This window comes from Dendrobates tinctorius, unplaced genomic scaffold, assembly GCF_039654945.1.
Source record: "Dendrobates tinctorius isolate UK_male_01 unplaced genomic scaffold, ASM3965494v1 ptg000120l, whole genome shotgun sequence".
Taxonomy (NCBI): domain Eukaryota; kingdom Metazoa; phylum Chordata; class Amphibia; order Anura; family Dendrobatidae; genus Dendrobates; species Dendrobates tinctorius.
The window spans coordinates 21180796-21204372 of record NW_027361788.1 but is presented as its reverse complement, the minus strand read 5'-3'; the positions used below and the strand labels follow the sequence as shown (position 1 = coordinate 21204372).

Below are 23577 nucleotides of genomic sequence, written 5' to 3'. Positions count from 1 at the left end.
CATAGATAATGTTTTCAATAGCAAAAGCAGATTAGAAATCTGCTCTATCTATCCATTTATCCATATCTGTCTATCCATATCGTATCTGTACCAAAAAGAATGAAAACCGGGTAGTACACCAATATATATTCTGTTCTATCTAAATATCTTGATTATTGGATCATAAAAATGATTAAATGTCTGAGGTTCACATTGTACTACAATAAATTTTTCACTTAAATATAAGCAATATGTGTGGGAGTCGGAGTCGGAGTTGGAGTCGGAGTAAGGGAAATTGAGGAGTCGGAGTCGCAGGTTTGGCTTACCGACTCCACAGCCCTGGCTATAGGAATATGATCACACACGGTACAGCAGACTTGCTCATCCTGTGTAATGGCGTCTTACTGGGCACCAAATATATCCCAGTAGCTCATGTTGGATGATAAATCTGGTGACATTTTTAGATGGTCTAAAAACTAGAGAACATCTTATTTTACAAACACACTTATTATCTAAAAGTGTCTAGAAAACAGGATGTGGCTAAGTGTTCAATCCATTTTTTTTTTACTGGTATATGTACCCTTTATAGTCTATGTGCTTTTTCACTTGTACTTTTTAGCAGACTATTGGACCACAAACTGAAAATAAGAGACTTGTTTGATTTTGATCTGATTTGCAAATCAAACTCACCCATGTAAGCGGACTAGGAACTTGCACACTGGCGAGAATGGGTGTCTATAGCATGCGGGTCACGACAATATCGCATAGGATTCCAATGTGTTGGATGTTTTGTGTCACAGTATGTCGCAGGTTGCCACCCCATAGCGTTACGATGCGTCACTACAATTTCAGTGTCGCTGTAGCCCAATCTATTAACTATTTTGTGCGGCCGGGCTCTTTTCAGTGCTTAAAAAATCAAAAATATTTTTCGTTTTTTGGCACATTTCAGATATAAATGTATCAATGTGAATTTACCACTAACATAAAAAATGTCTCAGATTCACCTGCATGTAAAGAAGTTAATACCACATACAATGACACCTTAAAAAAAAAAAAGGGAATATAATGAAGGTTCAAACCTGACTGCAACGGAAAAAATAAAAGACAACTTCTTGTAGATAATTTATTCCTGGACCAAGTACAAAACGTTTTCATAAATATATAAAAAAAAAAAAATCTCTGTACAATGAAGGACTTTGACTAAGTGCTTTGGCTTAAAAAGTTGCGTCTGAAGGAAAAATCAACACCTACAAAATCATCTTCTAATGTGTCACAGAGCAAAAGATTGTGGGTGGAGACCTGTTTAACAGCAGTATGAGATTTTCATCTTTGGGGTTGTTTAATAGGTTTAATGGTTCCAGGTGGAGGTCTGGTGCTTTACAGATCCTGGAAATCTGTAGTGGTCTATACTCTGCTCAAGTCCAAAGATGAATATTTCTCAGCATAACCCTTCCATGACATTAAGAAGATTAACAAGTAATCGTAGCACCAGATTCAAGATGTCGAATTAAAGGAGTTATCCAGGACTGTATTAATTTTTTATATAGACCTCTGCTGGCATGGAGCGGTCACTGACTATTCCTGCCGGCGATTCAGTGATTTCTGAAGACATCACGTCGCCAGATCAGCGGCTTCTCTTCCACTCTGTTCTGACGAGGAGTGACTGACGTCATGCTGATTGACAGCCGGCTCCATGCAGCCTAACTGTGGGAAGCCGGCTGTCAGTCAGCATGACAGCCATAGCGCCATATTGTATGCTATAGCAAATGAAAAAGTTAAAAAGAACATGGCAGCTATTTTACAAAAACTTGCACCACACATGTCAGCAGGTTTTATCTGATATTGCTGGTTTTATCCGATATTACAGCTTAGCCTTATTCACCTTGATGAAGCTGAGCTGCAAAACAAGACATAACCCACGTTTTTCTAATCCTGGTCAACCCCATTTAATAAAGTGAGGAATCATCTGCTCTGAATGCAGAGCACATCCATAATGTAGTGATCATATGTCTGCGCCAGATTTTTTGACCCACAGAAAAAAGTTGCATCGCGCCTGTGGGTTGGAAGAGTGGCCTTCAGGCCGTGCACAGACATAGAACTGTCGGCCGCAGTTAGGACCGGCCTTCTTCACCGTTCGCAAGACACAGGACTCTCCGTGTCCCTTACAAGTGGGTGGGGGAGGTGGTCCTTTTAGAAGGGTCTTCCAGAAGGCACTTTGCTGTTGGTTTCCATTTTGAGTTCCAGAGGTCAGAGCACATTGTGCCATCACCTTCATGTTCTGAGTCTCAGACACAGGATTATTTTGGGCATCAACCGAAGTTTTTGGCTTGGAGATCACAGGTTTGAAGAAGCCGAGCAGATTGCCCTGTCCGCCTTTGGGGACTGGTTTGACTTTCTTACCATTATTTGTACTAATCTCCTCATTTGTCCTCTTGCGGGAAGAACTTTTTTCTGAGCCTTCACTTGAGGACTGAGAAGTTGACAGCACCTTGGCTTCATCAGCAAGAATTTCAAGAGCTTTCTTCTTTTTAACAAGAAACTGAGAAAGTTTCTGCTGCCGACCAGCAAATTCTGGGAGGTATTTGGTGCATAGTGACGGGCATTTGTCAGCTGCCAATGGCCCACATCTCATGAGTGCCTTAACTGGACAATGGTCAGATCCTTCAACCTCTGGCATAATCATGGAATCCAAAAACTCAGCTTGCACCAGTTTCCTGTTGCCCAGAATATAGTCTATGCGAGTGCCATAGTTGGTCTTCCGTGCACCCGAGACAGAGCACCAGCATGTAAATGCATTCTTCTGAGTGGGATGAAAGTATCGGAAGCTGTCAAGAAATTGCCCGCCGCTCGGTTCACCAGAATCTTCTCTTTTACGGTCAGGGTTAACGAGGAACTGGTTCAACCACTGACGTCCTGGGTTCTCCTCAAACACTTCCTACAATTAATATGGGAACGCAAAAAACGCAAATAAAACCTGGATTTAAATTTATATAAAGAAAAACTTCTTTATACAACAGGAAATACGATCAGCAGGATGTATTCTACAGAGTTTGTTGCCAAACTAGCTCTCTCTGTCTGCCATAATATTCCCGGATTCCTAAAAACATAATTTGGCCGTAATTTGGCCAAACCCTGAAGGTCACACATGATTCCTCATTTGCTTTTTAGAAATGCAGGAGCTCCTGGTCTTCCAGCACTACAGTCTAAGACAATGTGCATGGGGGGCTGGAAGAAGTGTAGTCTATCCCTGCATATATGTGGGTGCGAATCTATCTCTGCTCACACCTATGGATTGACTACAAACAGGGTGATGTCCACCAGGAGGCAGTGATGAAAACCATCAGAGAAAGCCATATCATGTAAGAAATGACCACTAAGGGCACAAGCGACAATCTCTTAATAAAACTCCTTTGTATTTTATTTGATTGTAGTGCGACAAGAGACCACACTGCAGAAGCATAGCTGAGAGCAGAAAATGGTGACTGGGGAATAAAAACAGTGAAAGACACTAGAGTTGAGGAAATTTTTGAAAATTTGGTTCGGATTACAATCGGCAGCGAATATTGAATTTGCAATATTTGCCGAACACAGACGAATGTCATTGGAGTCAATGGGAGTTGAAATGACCAAATATGTTCGGACCCGATCTTCAAACATATATTCGGCACGAATAGGGTACCAATATGGCAAATTCAGATTTGGTAATCAGTTCCGAACAAATTTGCTCATCTCTAAAAGGCACCAATATTTAATTGATGGGAGTTTGCCACAGGAATATCTGACTACCACCAGAATAACTGGGCCATCATACTGCAGCCAGAAATCTGCTGGTCTGACTATGACTGAACACGTTATACTTAATAAATGTTCCCATCTCATATTTTTGGCATAAATGTGAATTTTCCCAATGGCACCTGCATCTTTGTAGAGAACAGAGCCCTAATGTGTGCTGCAATGAGTGGAGAGGTGTCAGGAACTCCCATCATTTGTATGGGACTGCCCATAACCTCTCCACTGAAAGTAGATCATGATGGGGTCCCGCATCCACTAAACATTTAAGGAATATCCTTTCGATAGGCCATGATTGTATTGTACGAGAAAACAACACTCCTTTAAGTGAATATATCTGAGCTGTAGTTCCAGGCACAGCGTCACATAAGTTTGTAAGTTACTTATATTAAACTTTATATTAATTCTGACTAATGAGATGTCTTCAATGATCTTATTGAACTTACCAAATCAGTTGGATCACAGTGGTCAAGGGGTTTATGAGACGTATTCACATCCCCCAGTATAATCACATGGCTGAAACAACAGAGTTAAATTGTGATACCTGTGTATATTACATAGGCCTTATCCTCTAGACTGAAGACTTACCCTCTATTTTTCAGAATAGTTTCTGCCCGGATCTGAAGCAAACTGTAAAATCGCAGCTTGTAGGTCTTGCGTTCAGGCTTCTCCGGGTCTGCTCTTGGGCAGTAAACATTGATGACTGTAAGAGTGTCCTCCTTATTATCCGCTGTGCTGGAAGACAGAATTGACACCATGATTAACCTTTACGGCACATTTCTATCCTTATGGATTCTGGTCTGGTTGTTATGTACATTTCAATAAGTTTGAATGGAGTTGCAGCAAGTATGATCCACCACAGCCCCATTCATACTCCTCGCTCCAGGAAAGTGTAACTTCATCTAGAGATTGTGAAGGCCCAAAAGTTAGACATTTATCATCTATTCTGGAAATAGCTGTGCTTAGTAGTAAAATCTAATGCACAATATTTAACATTCCCTTATTTTCTCCATGTCAATATAATCCAATTTACTACTTTATCTATGGTTATTACAGGGCTAAAAAGGGTTATGGCGCATCTCTTTCTTCTGTCCAATCTGACATCGACTGCACAATGGGCAAAGTAGCTGCCAAGTTATTGGTCTGAAGCTATGTCCTAATCTGATTAATGAAACATATGAGCAACATCTGCTCAGCTTTCAGAACTGTTTACATTCGGCATAGCAATGCCCCTGAGGGTATGTGCACACGGTGCGTATTCTGCTTAGGAATTTTCCGCGCAGAATTCACTAAATCCGCAGGTCAAATGACCTGCATTTTTCCTGTGGATTTAGTGCATTTTTTGTGCGGTTTTCCCCTGCGGATTTCTAGAATGGAGCAGGTGGAAAACTGCAGCAAAAGCGCAGAAAAGAAGTGACATGCTGCTTTTTTCATTCCGCACCAAATCTGTGCGGAAAAAAACGCAGCATGTGCACTGCGGATTTTGTTTTACATAGAAAAGAATGGTAATGTACATCACATGCAGATCATATGGGTTTGAGCACAATGTGACTGAAAGATAAAGTGTAATATTTGGCTTTTTCTGGCTGTGCAGTAAAGAATGTGTCATATATACACAACAACCATTCCATCTATCGGAGCATTTCAGAACCCTGCTTTCAGAAACGAAGAGGGTCCAAGCAGTCAGACCCCCACAGATCTACAAGTTATTATTCCTATCTATTGGTTCAGTTAGTTCAGATATACATTTTAATGATGGGAATTACCTTTTCCGGCTGTGTACTTACAGAATCTTGTGCTGTGTGATCACCGCTCTACCCTCCTGGTCTAGAGACAGCAGCTCCTCTTCAGAGAACTCGTCTGTGTCACCATAGCAGCCGATCAACCCTTTCTGACCAGTCAGTTTCCCACTGAGTCCCTCCTCTGCCGCCAGTGGAGTTGTGCTGCTTTTACAGAATGTAGCAACTCCTATGCAACAGAGAACAATTTACTATGTGACAATGACAATAATAAAACCCTTTCAAATTTTTTATTTTTTTTTTAAACCATCTTTATTGAGTGTAATACAAAGTATACAAATAATGTCCAATAACATAATAGAAGAACATATATGCAATATTTTTAACATTAGACGAACCCTTTCAAATTTATTGATGCGATGGAATAGGCACATTTTGCCTAGCAGTCAAAGCCGGCCCCCTCCCAAATCCCCAGTAGACATTCAGGGCTCCTCACCATTTTTCTACCACTCGCTAACCCACACAGTAGTCCTCCTTCTCCTCTGCTCCCTGCAAATAGACTTCCAATACTAACAGCTCCCCCCTACTAAGGCCAGGTTTACAGATATCACTCCAGAACCTATGGGCATTTGCCATAGTGTGTGAACGCAGTCTAAAGCCACATGCACACATTCAGCATTTGGTGATTTTTTTTTTTTTACCCCAGTATTTGTAAGCCAAAACCAGGGATGAAAAATGCAGAACGGATGCAAATGTTTCTATTATGCTTTTCCTCCGACCGTTCCACTCCTGGTTTTTGCTTACAAATACTGGGGTGAAAAACTCACCAAATACTCAATTTGTGCACATGACATTAAAGCCCCCGTTACACACTGCGATATCGCTAGCAATATCGCTGCAAAGTCACAGATTTTGTGACGTTGCAGCGATATCGCTGCATGTGATACTTACCTCCGACCGGCTCCCCCGCTGGTTATCGCTGATCGCGCGAGAAGCTGCTGGATCATTCCTCGTCGGCCACTTCCTGCTGGGCTTCCTGTGGCGCCGCCGAGCAATGCGTGGAGCCAGGTGGGAGGACGCAGGATCGCAACGTCTGACAGGTAAGTAGCAATCCCCGTCTCCAGCGATGTTGCTGGTGAGATCTGCCTGTGTGGCAGCTCACTAGCGACCACCAAGCGATGCACCAGCGATCCTGACTGCGTCATATCGCTAGTCGGGATCGCTGGTGCATCGCTAGGTGTAACGGTACCCTAAGGCTCAAACATGAACTATCACTTACCAGAGTATCCACTTCTCACACGGCTGAAACTGAAGTAGGAATTATACCCCTCCACAATAGCGACAGGCTCCTCCAGCAAGTCTCCTATATAAAGAGAAGTTTTCATGAGCAGCTTAGATATTTGTACAGGAGATATGATAAAAAAAAAAATAAGGAGTTTTTAATGTAGAAAATTATATATGGTGGGCAAGTACTAAATCTGGCAACGAGAGAAGACCCTATTTTTGACTCTACTCCTAGGACGTGAACACTTACTGGTGACTTTAGTTTCCTGAAGACAGATGATGTCGGCGTCTAATGAGTCCAAAATTTCTTTTAGTCCCACACGAGTTGCTCGAATACCGTTAATATTCCAGCTTACAATCTTCATTCTAGCAAAGAGGAAAAAAAAAATAGTCTTCTATCCATAAAGGCCACAATCAGGCGAGTGTATTGCATCTCCATACTGAAAGAGTTTTCAGCAGGCTCATTATCAGCAAGAGTCCAGATTACAGTGACAGATAAACTCTACATAGCTGATAACACAGGATCCACCAATCACAATAGGTGATGGGTCATTGATCCAGTGAACTGGTATGATTGCCGTATGTGACGCTGGGAAGGAATTTTTCCCTAAGGGGACAATCAGATGGCCATATAAATCGGATCGAGTTTGAATCGCAGTGCACAGACGAGGTGGTGGGTCTCCTGACCAAAGCATGACAACTGCATAGAAATAAATTATGCTGATCAAGGGAGCCACGGCCAGTATGTGCACCATGTTCTGATCTTCGCTAGATTTATATACATTTGGCTCTTTCCCTAATATGGGGCAATTATCATCTGCCTCATGGGGTTTTTGCCTATCTATGGATTAACGCGTTAGGTTATAGCTTGAATTCAATGGATTTACTGCTAAAAATGAAAAATAAAAACATGATTTGAAAACAAGATATCATTGTCTGATGACAAATTCTTTTTCAGGGTAAAACAACTACATCACCCGCTGCACCTGAATGATCACTGGAACATGCATATATGCCCAGATCTGCAGCCACTAAGCGCTGTAATCCCATCTGTATTAACCTCTAGCATCACGTAAATTTACATTGAGCGCTTAGTGAGGGATTTATGAAGTAAATTTCAGATCAAACGATTGCAGGTTCAAAACCCTACAGAGGCATAAAAAAGTAAAATGTAACAAAGTTTTATTAAAAAAAAAAAAGCTGGAATAGATGTTTTTTTGATGACCACACCTCCACAGAAAATACCATAAAAGGCAGTCAAAATATGTTATCCACCCCAATATAGTACCGATAAAAACTAAAGCTCAGCACGCAAAGAAAACCGTCATCCAGCCTCATTCATGGGGAGAATTGTATCAGAAAAGATACAATTCATTTTATCATGTCTAGAATAACGTTCCTTGGTCACTTTTATTGCAGAACGAACGTCATAAAAACAGAATCGGAAGAACAATGTCAAAATTACATTTTTTTTAATTAATTCATCACACTTGTTTTTTTATTTTCTCCTCATTTTTCAGCATAACAAATGATGTGAATAAAAGCGACAACAGGCCTCACATACAATGAGCCCTCGAACGCTAATTGGGACGGAAAAAAATAAAATAAAAGAAAAGGAAAATAAAGCTGCGGCATATATATATATATATATATATATATATATATATATATATATATATATATATATAAAAACCTGGTCCAGTCAGTAAGAGGTTAATGAGCCGTTTACAATTGGGCTCTGCTGCGTTTATTTTTGTTGTGTTTTTTTTTTAAATGAAACAGCCTTTAGTTTTCCTGCTGGAAACTACAACTCCCAGCATGGTCTGATAACCACAAGTCGTCATGTCATGCTGGGATCTGTAGGTGACAGGGCAGAGACCCCGCATACACCCAGACAGTAACCCACCCCACCGTTGCTTCTCTCCCCCACATACACACACCTACAGCTCTCCCGCCTGTCCCCCGCCATGTCTACACCAGCCTGTCACAGACGCCGCTTATCACAGCAGGAGCCGGACGTCGCGACTATTTCCCGCCTACTACTTCAACAACAGAGGCGGGCATTTCCGGCGCGGTGATAATACGTCTTATTGTGGGCGGGGCTTCATACGCTTACAGACACACAAGGGAACGTCATTAGCCACGCCCACTCCTGATAAGTCACGCTCGATATGTATGTAAACTGTGGTGCAGTCGCCGCCCCGAATCTGCGTCCTCCGGGGGGAGCCGCCCGTCGTTACCAGGCGGGGGAGCCTCCCGTCGCCTCGCTCTGTATATGAATATAAGGCTTATGACAATAAAAAAAAACAATGTCCTGGAAGTTACGAGGCTGAATTTGGTTAATTATTCGTCAGTTTCTTATTCTGCAATTTATTCTTTTCTGTTTTTTATAGGTTTAGCAACAAAAAAGGAGCATCACAATAATAACATACAAAGCAGCGAGGTGCCCAGCTGTGACTACACTTAAAAATAGCTACCAAAATTATAAAACTGGCACAAAAATGGGCACCAAAGGGTGGTAATGAAAGGGTTGGGTCACTGAGCTCACTCTTAAAATACACAGATATTGATCCCCGCATCAAACCCAAGCCCCTCCAGCCTGGCCCAGATGGGTTCTGGGCATCAGAATTGGCATCAACGTGGGCAAACCGTCAATTTTCACAGATTTATATAAATGGTGATTTTAAGGGGTTAAATGACTTTGGGCCACTGATCTCACACTAAGAATACATAAATAGTGATGCTTCGCATCTAACTCAGGTTCCTCTAGCCTGGCCCAGATGGATTCTGGGCATCAGAATTGGCATCAATGTGGGCAAACAGCCAATTTTCACAGATTTAAATAAGTAACCAGTGTTTTTAAGGTGTTAAAAGACTGGGCCACTGATCTCACACTAGCGTTTTGAGGCACAGCAGACTCTCGCCATGAAGCTCCGTCCCCTGTCGCGTCTCCTCTGGTCAACTCCGCCTATAGGCGCATGAAGCTGCATGCGACCTGCGTACCCTATCTTTAGCATTGGATACGCAGGCTGTGTGCAGGTATGCTTTTGCCAGTGCATGCATCCTTTTGACGGTGCGCCGGCGGCGTCAAAATGCAACACGATGTGTTTGGTGCAGGTCGGCGCACCGTCAAAAGGATGCATGCACCGGCAAAAGCATAACTGCGTACAGCCTGCGTACCCAATGCTAAAGATTGGGTACGGAGGTCGCATGCAGCGTCATGCGCCCATAGGCGGAGCTGACCAGAGGCGCGGCAAGGGGCGGAGCTTCATGGTGAGCGTCCGCTGAGCCTCAAAAACGCAATTGGATGGGAGCGCTAATACGTTGTCTTTTATGATGAGGCCGCAGTAGTGACCACCAATCGGAGCAGAGGGGGTGTTGTAAAATACGTCGCCCAATCAAATAATGAGAGCGCAGCAGTGGCCACCAATCGGTGTGGAGGGGCGTGGAAAAGGTAACGGTGAAGCACGCCCATTCGAGGTCTGAATCGCCAGAATAGATGCTGTGTGACAAAGGCCCCAACGACCGCTGAGGTCGTTATAAAGATCACTGATCGTTGCTGCGTCGTTGAGGAGATCGGCCTGTTTCGCAGCTTACTAGCGACGCACCAACGATCCTTGCCACGTCGTATCGTTGTCGGGATCATTGGTGTGTCGCTATGTGTAACGGGACCCTAAGGGTCCAGTTACATTTAGCGATGCACCAGCGATCCCGACAACGATACGACCCGGTCAGGATCGCTGGTGCATCGCTAAATGGTCGCTAGTGAGCTGCCACACAGACAGATCTCACAGCGATGCAGCAGTGATCTAGCGGTCGTTACCTGTCAGACGCGGCGATGAAGACGTCCTCCCGCCCGCGTCCATGCGTCGCTCGTCAGCGCCAGCAGGAAGCTGCCGACGAGAAACGGCCCAGGACGTTCTCGCTTGATCAGCGATATCCAGTGGGGGAGCCGGTTGGAGGTAAGTATCACATTTAGCGATATCACTAGCAATATCGCTGCTACATCACAAAATCGGTGACGCTTTAGCGATATTGCTAGCGATATCGCTATGTGTGAAGCCCCCTTTATTGTGCTTGAGTAGCCCATTCACTATATCTATCCCGCACTCCCTCAAGATGGCTGGACCTTCATTGTAAATACACCATTGTAAATACACACCTGTACTTTGTATCTCCCCCACCTCATTGTAGATTGTAAGCTCTCACGAGCAGGGTCGTCTTATTTTGCTTTATTGTATTGGTAACGTTGTTACTTTTGACTTGTGTTTTGAAACTGTTAGGGTATGTGCACACGTTGCAGATTTATTGCAGATCCGCAGCTGATTTGCAATAAATCCCCAAGTGTGTGATCAAAGCAATGTTAACCTATGGGAAAAAAATTTGCTGTGCACATGCTGCGGAAAAAAACGTGTGGATTTGCAGCGTTTTATTTTCCGCAGCATGACAATTCTTTTGGCGGATCTGCAGCGTTTCTGCACCCATTGACTTCCATTGAGTCTTGCAAATCCGCAGCAAAACCGCAAATGTAAAAAAGATCTGCGGTTTTGCTGCGGATGAAACGCAGATTGGGAGGAGGGAAGTGTGTGGGTGGTAACTGTGTGCGTGTCTGTGTGCGGGGCGGGGTCTGCGGGGCTGTGTGTGTGCGGGTCTGTGTGTCTGTGTGTCCTTGAGTGCGTGTCTGTGTAGGCATCCATTGTCTGATGGGACTACTGCTCCCATCCAGCAATGAATGCTCACAATGACAGCATTGCCGATGATGGGAAAGTAGTCCCATCAGACAATGGCTGTGTTCAGTAGTAAAAAACAGCAAAACACATACATAACATATAACATACAGAACATACACATAACATGCAACACATAACATAGAGTACATACTTACCAATCACCTAATTCCCCAATGCCCTCGTCTCCTTTAATAAAAATAAAAAAACAACCTATACTTACCTTTCCGCCGTAGTCCAATTATTAGTGGAGCTAATTATAATTATTTATTATAATTATTTAATCTGTCCAATTCCTTTTGGTCCCTTTAAAAACAGGGTGTCACATGTTAAGGAGCTGAAACTCCTAAACCCTTCATCCAATTTTAATGTGGATACCCTCAAATGAAGGCTGAAAGTCTGAACTTCAACTGCATCTGAATTGTTTTGTTTAAAATTCATTGTGGTAATGTCTAGAACCAAAATTAGAAAAATGTTGTCTTTGTCCAAATATATATGGACCTAGCTGTACCTATCTATCCCATATCTATCTATCTATCTATCTATCTATACATAGATATGGGATAGATAGAAGGAATGAGATAGATAGAATGAATTAGATGGAATGAGATAGACAGATGTATAGATAGATCTATAGATAATATCTATTGATCTAGCTATCATCTCATTCCTTCTATCTATCTAACTATAGATAGATATGGGATAGATAGATAGATAGATAGATAGATAGATAGATAGATAGATAGAAGGAATGAGATAGACAGATCTATAGATAGATATGGGATAGATGGAATTAGACAGACAGATCTCTAGATAGATCTCTAGATAATATCTATCGATCTATTTGATCTATCAATAGATCTATCTATCTCATTACATCTATCTATCTATCCCATATCTATCTATAGATAGAAGGAATGAGATAGATAGATATGGGATAGTCATTCAAACCAGTTTTGACTGCTTTGAACAAGCACTCACACCTGTTCAAAGCAGTTAAAACTGGTTTGAATCACTGACTGGTAAGGGCTGTTTCACACTTCAGTTTTTTGTGTCAGCTAAAATCCGCGAAAAAGGCGGAAAGCGGATCCGTTCCTAAAGGCCCTGTCACACCAAGCGAGATCGCTAGCAAGATCGCTGCTGAGTCACTGGAACTGTGACGTTATAGCGATCTTACCAGCGAGATCGCTGTGTGTGACAGTGACCAGCGACCAGCCCCCCTGCCGCGTATCGCTGATCATGCCCGAAATGTCTGGACATTTCTTTGGTCGCTCATGTCCCGCTGAGTCGCTTGTATCGTCAGGTTTGACACCTAGCCTAACGACCTCGTTAGCGACTCAGAAGCAAGACAAGGCGGGGATTAGCGTTCCTGTTTCCACACCTACCTCGGCTCCTATTGGTGGTCACTACAGTGTCCTGATTGGCGGGCTTCCTTTTAAAAGAAGCTAACAAAGTAGCGCTTCAGTTCTTTGTTCCTGACCCGGGTGTGTCCAAGTTGAGATCCTGTTTTTGTCCAACGGCTGCGACTCCATTTTGGATCATCTGCTTTTCCATCTTCGTTGCTTCTCTAGCCAGTTAATGGTAGGTATTTTTTGAATGAAATGGAGCGCTAGTACGTCACCTTCTTTTAAATGCATGGCCAATCAGGACGCGGTAGCGTCCACCATTCAGAGCTGAGAGGGCGTGAGAAAGGGAGCGCAATCCACGCCTGTGTAAATACAGCGTCACACAGTACATCCCTCATCGAGGTGTGAATCGTCAATGGACCATGCAATGTGACAGGGTCCCATCGACCACCGACATCGTTACAAAGGTCGCTATGACACGCTAGATCGTTGCTCCGTCGTTGGGTAGATTGGACTGTCTAACATCTCAATAGCGACCACATAGCGATGCGGCAACGATCCCTGTCGTGTCGTATCGCTGTCGGGATCGTTATAGCGTCGCTAGGTGTGACGGGACCTTAACTGATGCCACCGGATCCATTTTTTTGACAGATCTGCCGAATGAAGAATTTTAAAGGAACCGCTGCCCGGGAAGGGGAGAGAGAGAGAAAGAGAGAGAGAATTTTTTCTGTCCGCCAGAGCGCTGTGGATTGTACCATACGGTATTCCTGCAGCGTTCCCGTGCGAATCAGTAGTGCGTTCTCCTTGGATTTTACCTGCTTCCTTGCTTGCCTCAGCAACACTGTCTGAGACGCTACTGCGGTATTTTCTTGATCTTCTGGATTTTTGCTCCGTCTTGCAAGTTAGGCATTGTTTGGGGTCTCATAATAGGATCTTGGCTGCGTTTACATTTATAGGTCATCTATCTATTATATTTAATCATAATTCAATTTTCCTTTTATTTTATGCTTTTGCATGGGCAGCCATTTTAGTTTTCCTGCCACGCCCGCCGCCCCCGCCATTTTAGGATCTTGGCTGCGTTTACATTTATAGGTCATCTTTCGATTATATTTAATCATAATTCAATTCTCCTTTGATTCAGGCGTGGTGATAATATGTCATCATTGTGGGCGGGGCTTCATACGCTTAGGCCTCTTTCACACATCAGTTTTTTGCCAGCAGTCACAATCCGTCAAATTTAAAAAAAAACGGATCTGGCGACTGATGCCGCTGGATCCGTTTTTTTCTCCTAGACTTGCATTAGCGACGGATTGCGATGGATGGTCGCACATTTCATCCGTCATTCCACGGATCCGTCGGAAATTCTTTGTCCGTCGGCCGGAGACAACGGACATAGGAACGTCTTTTGTCTACGTCGCATCCAGCAACAGATTCCGTTTTTTTTAACTGCACATGCGCAGACACTGTGTGCGTGTATGGTGTGTGGCGGGCCTGTGTGGGGCTGTGCGGAGGTATGCAGGGCTGTGCAAGGGGGCTGTGCGGGGGCCTGCGTGTGTGTGTTTGTGTGTATGCAGGCATCGTCCAATGGGAGTACAAGTCCCATCGGGCTATGCCTGCTACAGTGACAGTGATTGATTGACACATTAGCCAATGATGAGACAGAAGTAGTCCCATCATCCGGCTAATGTGTTGAATGTAGAAAAAAAAAAAAACATACACACATATAAAAGTTCATACTCACCATATTCTGATAATCCCAGAAGCTCTCGATCACATGAAAAAATATTTAAAATTATAAACAAACAATATACTCCCTGTGTATTATTTTGCATGTTTTATTTATTTAAGTTTGAGCACAGGAGACGACTGATGAGATGTTTCTTCTCCCATCAGCGGCGCCTTCTATCAGAGCCGACACGTGCCCAAGGTCCCCGGTACTTGGAATACTTACCTCTCCACGTTCCTCTGCTGGGGGCTCATTATTCTTTTCGGAGCATTATATGAAAATGTTAACAAAATTCTTCAGGAAAAATGTCAATACCGCCAGCATTCTCCTTGTTTGTGCATGAAAACCCTGTTATCGTTGACACCCCGGGGGGGGGAAGCACAGTACAAACAGTGAACATACCCTACAGATTGAATTACCCCTGAAAGGTGCACCACTGTAAGCCAGGTTTCCCATAGCAACCGAGTGCAGGGTTTTTTCCTTTACTGCTTTGAAAGACTGAAACCCGCTCTATCATAGGTTGCCATGGGGCAGCAGAGCGGCACGATTTCCTCCTAGATTAATGAGGCCTGGTTATAAATTTCCCAGATGTTATTAAACCTCACGAGACGTTTTTACACATGGTCAGGCTGACTGGCGACAAAACACGTGCACCCAATGACCTTTCACTAACAAACACTCCTTCCTAGGGCATTTAAGGGTTAACCTTGTCCATACTGCACTGTACAGCAAACCACAATAAATCACTGCCATGACTGAAGTCTCTACTTTATGGCACTCCCTCAAGGTCAGAAAGAGGAGCGCACAGGTCCCCAGCGTTGGAGACACAGGCCTCACACTCCAGGGGTGACAGCAGAGAGCAGAGGTCAGCCATGGGCACCAGGCCTGTATGAACTGTCCCCACTGCCCCTCTCCTGGTGCACCCAGGGGGTTGGTGTCCTATGGCCGGGTGCAAGCACCTGTCTTGCAGGAACCTCTTTTCTCTCTAATGTGTCTTAAGTCAGGGTATCCAGGGATTGGCCCAGAGTGTCAGCCGCTCGCTTGTTTGCAGCCAGAGGATTATTCAGTGTTGCAAGAACAACAGGTGTTTGAGGAATATATTAAGCTACAGTCAGTACGGCCTAAAGGGCAGCGGCTGGGTTTTATTTTTATTCCTGTGTAGTAAACCTGACCTTTCATACATGCAGGGAGGGACTGAAGGCTAGCAGTGGCCTGGGGTCATATGCAATGGACGGGATAAACAAGACGCAAGAAGAAAGGGCCTCCCGGATCCCAGGTGAGATGGTATTACTTTGGTGTGTGGTCAGGTCATATAGCGATACTATACTACTGGTCATGGCGGTGAGTTTGATACAATTACGCCCGGGAGCCAACTTGTGTACACCACTTATGTCTATACTACTTGTAGATGATAAAACTGCAAAACCGCGAAAAACTGCCTGCATTTTTTGTGTTTGCCATTCAGTTGTTGCACTCTCTGAATAAACCCCCTGCTGGTTGCCTTTAACCCCTTTTGATTGCAGAAGTATTGTATTGTATTATACTGTATGTTTGTTGGTTATTCTAGGGTCTCTACGGTGACATATTGCAAAATATTTAGGATGCAATGAATTACTGTATTTAAGTTAGGTGGGTTTTCACGCTTCCGACATTCATGGTCTGAGTACAGCCCACAATGTCCAAACTGGTCGCCGACTTCTATATTTGAGTTGGTACGAATCGATTCACAGGACCCGGTCCATCGACCCCGTGGGTAATCTGTGGCCTTCGGGCAAGAAGAGTCCTGTGAAATACTTCCTACCTGACTGCATCCACGGTTCTTTTGATTAGCCAGCCTGGCGTCATGTTATGGTTGCAGCATGATGCACATGTGGCGTCGTGTCAGGTCAACTAATCAAAACAAGCACCGTGGATGGAATAAGTGATAAGAGGTGGTTTTAAGAGCTCCCATCCCACATCCAAACACTACCATTGTGGTCGATGGACCAGGTCCTGCGAAATGACTTGCACCAACTTTATTTTATATGTGTATGGTACAAGTGACTTCAGGTCAAGAAATCTACAAACAGTCCAGATATCAAGGTCCGTACCTGGACTATGAGTGTCAGACATATGAAATTGACCTTACTGTGTACATGCAATATCTTACATAGAGCAGCGATTATTGCAGAAACTCAATTAGGGTGCAGTCAGACAGCGGATCGAGATCAAAACGCAGTGCATGGACTGACTGGCGGCTCTCCCAAACCAAGTGTGACAGCTACATGTATTTCCATGACCCGTTGGCAAGTCTAAGCATTTCATTTTGATCCTGGGCCGATTTATATGGCCATTTGATTGGACCTTTAAAGTCTCTCACATGGATTATTACTATTGTGGCCACCATATGGCATGAAAATTTGCTCAGGAGCGCCACACTCTGTTACCCATCAGGTCAGAATCTACCTATTTTGAGGGACACTCTTAGGCTGACTGTCCACATTTCTTGTGATGTGACCAAAACTCCTTTTGAATTCTTTAAAATAGTGACATAACATGTACTCATAATATATAGCTATAAAATAACACTGTGGGCAATGTAATTTACCCATGATAATGTCTTGCATCCCTTACCTATGATACTGATGGCATATCCATCAATATCAGATTGTGTTGTCGTCTGACACCTGTCACCCCCACTGATCACCTATTTGCATCAGTCGCCAAGAACAAACAGTGTATGGAGCCAGAACAGCACAGCTCCATACACCGTGTAGTGGCCGTTCTTGGGTATTGCAGTTCAGCTCCTGTTGCAGTGAATATGATCAGAGCTGCAGTATCTGTGAACAGAGCTGTGCTGTTCCAAACGTGTACAAGTGGATATCTCAGACGCAGCAAACAGCTGATCGGTGAGGGTATGTGCACACGTTGCGGATCCGCTGCAGATTGGCTAGTGATTTTCAGTACAATGTAGTTCTATGTGATAAAAAAAACGCTGTGCACATGCTGCGGAAAAATCAGAGCGGAAACACAGTGGTTTATTTTTCACAGCATGTCAATTCTTTATGCAGATTCCGCCGCGTTTTTACACCCATTCCATTATAGGAATCCGCAGGTGTAAAAACGCAGGCCAAATCCGCAGAAAATCAGCAGTAAATCTGCATTAAAAATCGCATGGATTTTGACCTGCGGATTCTGCCAAAAGTTGCAGATTCCACGCGGAAAATACCGCACAGCAATCCACAACGTGGGCACATACCCTGAAGGTGCCAGGTGTTGACCCCACACTGATTTGATTTTGATGCCATATTCTAAGGATGGGTCATCCACATTTTAAAGCCCTTTAAAAAGGGTTATTCCCATCTTCATAGATGGCTAATGTCGGATACTGCTTGTACAGAGAAGCAATTTTGCAATTCGCTTCTTATTAAAAATTCCAGCCGTTCTTCAGATATTAACACTTATCTTATGTTTACAGCTTGTTGCTTTGGAGATCGACCACTGCTGCTAGACAGTAGAATATGTGCAAGTTCTTTTGTATTGATCTTGTAAGCAATGTTTTAAAGCTAGCCAGAATTGCTGGAGCGAGCTCTTACCTCCTAATCCCAGCCAGCTTCAGTTCAGTGATTATAAACTAGACAGAAGCAGCAGTCGGTCTCCTAGGCAACGAGCAATAGACAAAAGAAAAGTGTTAATATCTGAAGATCGGCTTAAAATTGTAATAAGCTTTTAAGCAGTAAATTGCCAAGTGCTTGTTTTTACAATATCTGACAATGTCTGTTCTGTCCTCGCTAAATAAAGCAGACTAATACAGGCAGATAAACCGCTATACTGGGGTCCAATAAGGAGACTGTGGTTGAGTCTGTGCTTTTATTGAACGTTATAGTATATTGATGCGGTGAAACTGTAAACAATCATATACATACAATCAGTGCATGGTACAGCAGAAATACACATTATATATGTCATACATTGTGCATGAACATTTACACACTAGTATCTGACGCAGGGGTATGACTGACAATGCTAGGCTCACATTAGGACAGAAATTAACTATAGGGAGCATAAATACATATCGGCAATGCAATCGCAAGGGGACAGCAATGGGTGAGCTCCTATTTGGATAAAGGATGAAGGAAAATGGAGGGAGATAGAGGCTGAACTACAATAATGCATTGCAAAAAGAGGGGAGGAGATTCAGACATAGAAAATAAAAAAAAAACAGAAAATAGGACCGTGAACATGACTCTGGCCACTAGAGGGAGCCAAAACACTGCAAACACAAATAAAGATTAAGAATATGTAAGTTTCTCTATACTCTTATTAATAAATAACTGCAAAATTGTACAAACAGATAATCAGAGATTACAAATTAGATGTCAGAGACAGAACACTCCCCCATCTGGCATCAACAGATGTCATTATCCCTTTCATCTTAAGGCAACAAAAGGACCAGTTCAGATACCGGTCTGAAAAATGTCTTAGGTTCATTCCCTTTGGTCATCCTTAGTTCAACTTTGCAGACGTTGCCATCATTGCTTGGGAATGTTGCGGTAACTAGACCAAGTGGCCACTGGTTCCAGTGAACTTGACAGACTTTCACAAGAATGAGGTCACCTATTCTCAAATTAGGCCTAGTAGATTGCCACTTCGTCCGTGGCTTCAGGGTAGACAAATATTGTTTGCGCCACTTGTCTCAGAAACTATTTTCAAGACTTTCTACCTGTCTCCATTGGCGCTTGTAGAGGACCTTAGCATCGAATCCTCCTGGAGGGGTACTGGACAGTCCTGTTTTCTGCATAAGGAGAGTAGCTGGAGTCAATAACAAGGGCTCCTCAGGGTCGTAAGGGACTGGAACCAAGGGTCTTGCGTTGATTATAGCTGCGACTTCTGCCATTAAGGTGATTAGGCTTTTGTGGGTAAGCCTCGCTGCTCCTTCTTGAAGAAGAGTAGAGTCAAGAATTCTCTGTACTAGACCAATCATTTGATCCCAAGATCCACCAATGTGTGAAGAGTGAGGTGGGTTGAACGACCATGTACAACTTTGATCACTGAGGAACCTCTCGAGAGTCTTATGGTCTAGATTTGAAGGTATTCCTAATTCTTTTGCTGCACCAACGAAGTTAGTACCTCTGTCTGAACGTGTATGCTTGATAGGACCACGGATGACAATAAAACGTCTTAAAGCATTGATGAAGCTTGACGTGTCAAGGGACTCAATGACCTCTATGTGGACGGCTCTGATTGACATACAGGTAAACATGTCTGCCCAACGTTTACTATTGGCTTGGCCGCCTCTCGCATGACGTGTAACAACTGACCAAGGCCCAAACACATCGAGCCCAACGCTGGTAAAAGGAGGGTCTGGGCTGAGTCTATCTGCTGGGAGGTCAGCCATCTTTTGGGTTTGAGTCGAACCACAAAGCTTTCGGCAGGTAATGCATTTGTAGATTACACTACTGACGAGTTTCTTTGCACTGACAATCCACAGGCCAGCAGTTCTGATGGCTCCTTCTGTAAATTGTCTTCCTTGGTGATTGACCAGATTGTGGTAGTGTTGTACGATTAAGTAGGCAACATGACATTTTCCAGGAAATATAAGAGGAAGTTTCTCCTCAAACTCCATTTTGGCTTCTTTGAGTCGGCCTCCTACTCTCAGCAGGCCGTTGTTGTCGTTGAATGGGTCGAGTTTTCTCAATACGCTGCTCGCCAGTATTGAAGCTTTGTTAATAAGATATTGGATTTCCGCAAAGTACGTTTCTCTTTGAACAGTGAAGATGATGTGGTTTCTGGAGAATTCTAAGTCCGAGGTAACATAGGTATTTTTACAAAGATGCCACCTGTTCTCTCCTCACTGAATGAAGCAGACTTATACAGACAGCTAAACCGCTATATCGGGGTCCAATAAGTAGACTGTAAGTTGAGTCTGTGCTTTTATTGAACTTGATATATTGGCGCGTGAAACTACAATACAAACATAATATACAATGAGGACAGGGTATAGTAGTAATACATTTATATATAACATACATTATAAATGAACATTGCACACTAATAGCTGACCAGGGCGCAGGACTGATTAAACCAGGCTAAATAAAACAGAAGTTAGCTACAGAAAGCATGAGTACATACCAGCGATGCAATCACAAGTGGAGAAGAAAAGATGAGATGCTTCCTAGATGCAGGCTGAAGGAACATGGAGGAACTGGAGGGAAGCTACCATAATGCTTTGCAAAAGCTACAATAATGCACTGCAAAGCTACCATAATGCACTGCAAAAGGAGGGAAAGATTTAGGCATCAAAGTGAAAGTAAAACAATCAGAAGTCTGCGAATAGTGATTGGTCACTAGAGGGAGCCAAAACATTGAAAGCAAATAGAGTCTATGAATTACTGCAAATATTATCAAACAAATAATCTGAGATTATAAACTGAATGTCGGAGACAGAACACTCCCCATCTGGTATCCTTCTTTTCTGAAGACAACAATAGGACCAGTTCAGTTACCAGTCCAAAGAATTTCTTAAGCTCATTCCCTTTGGCCATCCTCAGTTCAACTTTGCGGACGTTACCATCCTTGCTCGGGAATGTTGCTGTAACTAGACCAAGTGGCCACTGGTTCCGGTTGACTTGGCAGTCTTTCACAAGGACGAGGTCACCAACGCCCACATTAGGCCTAGCCGATTGCCACTTCGTCCGTGGCTGCAGGGTAGACAAATACTGTTTGCGCCACCTGTCCCAGAATGTATTTGCAAAACTTTTTACCTGTCTCCCTTGGCGCTTGTAGAGGTCATTCGCATCGAATCCTCCTGGAGAGGCACTGGACAGTCCTGTTTTCTGGGTAAGGATATGAGGGAATTTCTCCTCAAACTCCACTTTAGCTTCTTTGAGTCGGCCTCCTACTCTCACCAGGCCGTTGTTGTCGATGAATGGGTCAAGGTTTCTCAATGCGCTGCTCGCTGGTATTGGAGCTTTGTTAGTAAGACATTGGATTTCCACAAAGTACGTTTCTCTTTGAACAGTGAAGAAGATGTGTTTTTTGGAGAATTCCAAGTCCGCAGTAACATAGGTATTTTTACAAAGATGCCAACCTTTACATTTTTCTGTGTCACAAGCTCTGGTGGTCCTGAATGAGCGAGCTATATGAGTCAGGCAGGTAATGGCTCGAATAAGTGACTTCCAACTTGAACATTTGTCGAATCTGTGAGATCCAAGCTGGATAGCAGAGGTCACTGTAAGAAGTGTAGAAACCTGTGGGCGGATTTCAGCATCTGAGTCCTCTCCTACTAGTTCAAAGGTGTTTGGACAACGTTCCTCAGCGTACAATAGTTTTGATCTTTAGAGCCATGTTGTGCTTCTTAGTCGACTTGTGTAAACTGCTCTCGTTGCATGATCTGCAGGATTCTGGTCCTTGGGAATGTAATGCCACTGTTTTGGATGAACTGCTCTCCTAATTAGTAGCACTCTGTTATTGACGTAAACATAGAATCGCCTAGTTTTACTGTCTGAGTAGAACTTGGCCTGTGTCAGATCGATATCCATCTCTGATGCGATGAACTCTGCTAACTCAACGGTAAGACTGCAGCACAAAGCTCTAACCTGGGTACAGTGTTTTCTGGCTGTGGAGCAAGTTTGGCCTTCCCCATAACAAACCCAATGTGGCTCTGACATTTGGAGTCTACAGTTTTGAGATAGGCAACTGCGGCAATTGCTTTGGCAGAAGCATCTGCAAATACATATAGTTTTTGGCTTTATATTTCTGTAGATGGCACAGGGGTGAATGGTCTTGGCACATTCAGGTTGGAGAGGGCTGCTAAAGAGTTCTTCCATCCTTCCCACTGGATTCTCTTATCAGGTGGCACAGATTCATCCCAGTCAGATGTTTCCATAGTTAAGTCTCTCAGTAAGGCTTTTCCTTCTATAGTGACAGGATCTGTGAAACCCAAGGGATCGTACAGACTGTTGATGGTAGACAGGACACCTCTATGTGTGAAAGGATTTTGTTCCTGCCTGACCTGAAAGGTGAAAGTGTCTGACTGTAGATTCCAGAGAAGCCCGAGGCTGCGTTGCATTGGTGTGGGGTCTGACCCCAAGTCGAAGTCTCTGAGACCATTACATAAGTCTTGTGAAGAGAATGCTTCCATGAGTACTTGGCCGTTTGAGGCTATTTTGTGAAGCCTGAGGTTCGAGCAAGCAAGCATCTCTTGGGCTCTCCTGAGAAGACTGATGGCAGTCTCATTTGAAGGCATGACTTTCAGACAGTCGTCAACATAAAAGTCTCTTTCTATGAATTGTCTGACATCTGATCCATATTCTGTTTCTCCTTCTTGAGCCGACCTTTTCAGACCGTAAATGGTGACTGCAGGTGAAGGACTGTTGCCAAAGATGTGCACTCTCATGCGATACTCCGTGACTTCATTAGTAGGATTATTGTCTCTGTACCAGAAGAATCTTAGGAAGTGTCATGATCCAAGGTGGATCTGACAAGTAAATGGACAAAGTGAACTTTTTTTTCCCTTTGGCTTGGTGCCAAAGTGGGTTGATTGCCCCCGGTGGCCATTAGAATTATTACACGTGGTGTCATTTGTTCTAAGTTGCCCCGGTGGTGGTGAGTGGTATTACACTTTAGTTTTAATGTGCACGTATTACAAATCAGGTGTGAGGCTCTATAAAAGAGCGTCAGGTGTGTTCAATCACTGTTGGTGATAGTCATTCACAAGGAAGCTTGGGTGAAAGATGGAGCTGAACAGGAGTCCTGGGCAGCCCAGCCACAGGGGACGAGTGGCAGCTATGGAGTCTGCATGGAGTGCTGGCATGGATTGGTGGAGTCCAACGATGGGGTCTGCAGGAAGGCCTAGCATGGCGTGGTGGAGTTGCAGTTTATGGTGTCAGCAGGAAGTGCTTGCATGGCTTGGTGGAGTGGCGACTATGGTGAGAGTTGCACTCAGCATGCTGGACTTGGTTGCTGAAAACTGGACTCAAGCATGCTGGACTTATTGGCAGAAAAGT

The 23577-nt window shown here is 43.7% G+C and overlaps 2 protein-coding genes across 3 annotated transcripts in view; one reads left to right on the top strand and one right to left on the bottom strand.

The window, feature by feature from the left end:
* Window positions 1-1088: 1088 nt before the first annotated feature.
* Window positions 1089-8887, bottom strand: APEX2 (apurinic/apyrimidinic endodeoxyribonuclease 2). 2 transcript variants are annotated; one of them, XM_073590877.1, is made up of 7 exons: window positions 8732-8887; window positions 7042-7157; window positions 6787-6870; window positions 5556-5736; window positions 4357-4503; window positions 4215-4284; window positions 1089-2914 (listed from the first exon to the last, which is right to left on the bottom strand). In XM_073590877.1, exons 1-7 carry the CDS (start codon window positions 8758-8760, stop codon window positions 1982-1984), a joined length of 1560 nt encoding a protein of 519 aa, XP_073446978.1. In that variant the 5' UTR covers window positions 8761-8887; the 3' UTR covers window positions 1089-1981. The 2 variants fall into 2 exon arrangements, with proteins under 2 accessions (XP_073446978.1, XP_073446979.1); XM_073590878.1 differs by having other exon boundaries at window positions 8736-8837.
* A 6889-nt stretch (window positions 8888-15776) lies between these two features.
* PFKFB1 (6-phosphofructo-2-kinase/fructose-2,6-biphosphatase 1) overlaps window positions 15777-23577 on the top strand; it is an 89004-nt gene continuing 81203 nt past the window's right edge. Inside the window, exon 1 of the mRNA XM_073590872.1 lies at window positions 15777-15866. Coding sequence (XP_073446973.1) covers window positions 15818-15866 — 49 coding nt within the window. The 5' untranslated portion in view covers window positions 15777-15817. The remainder of the gene's footprint in view (window positions 15867-23577) is intronic.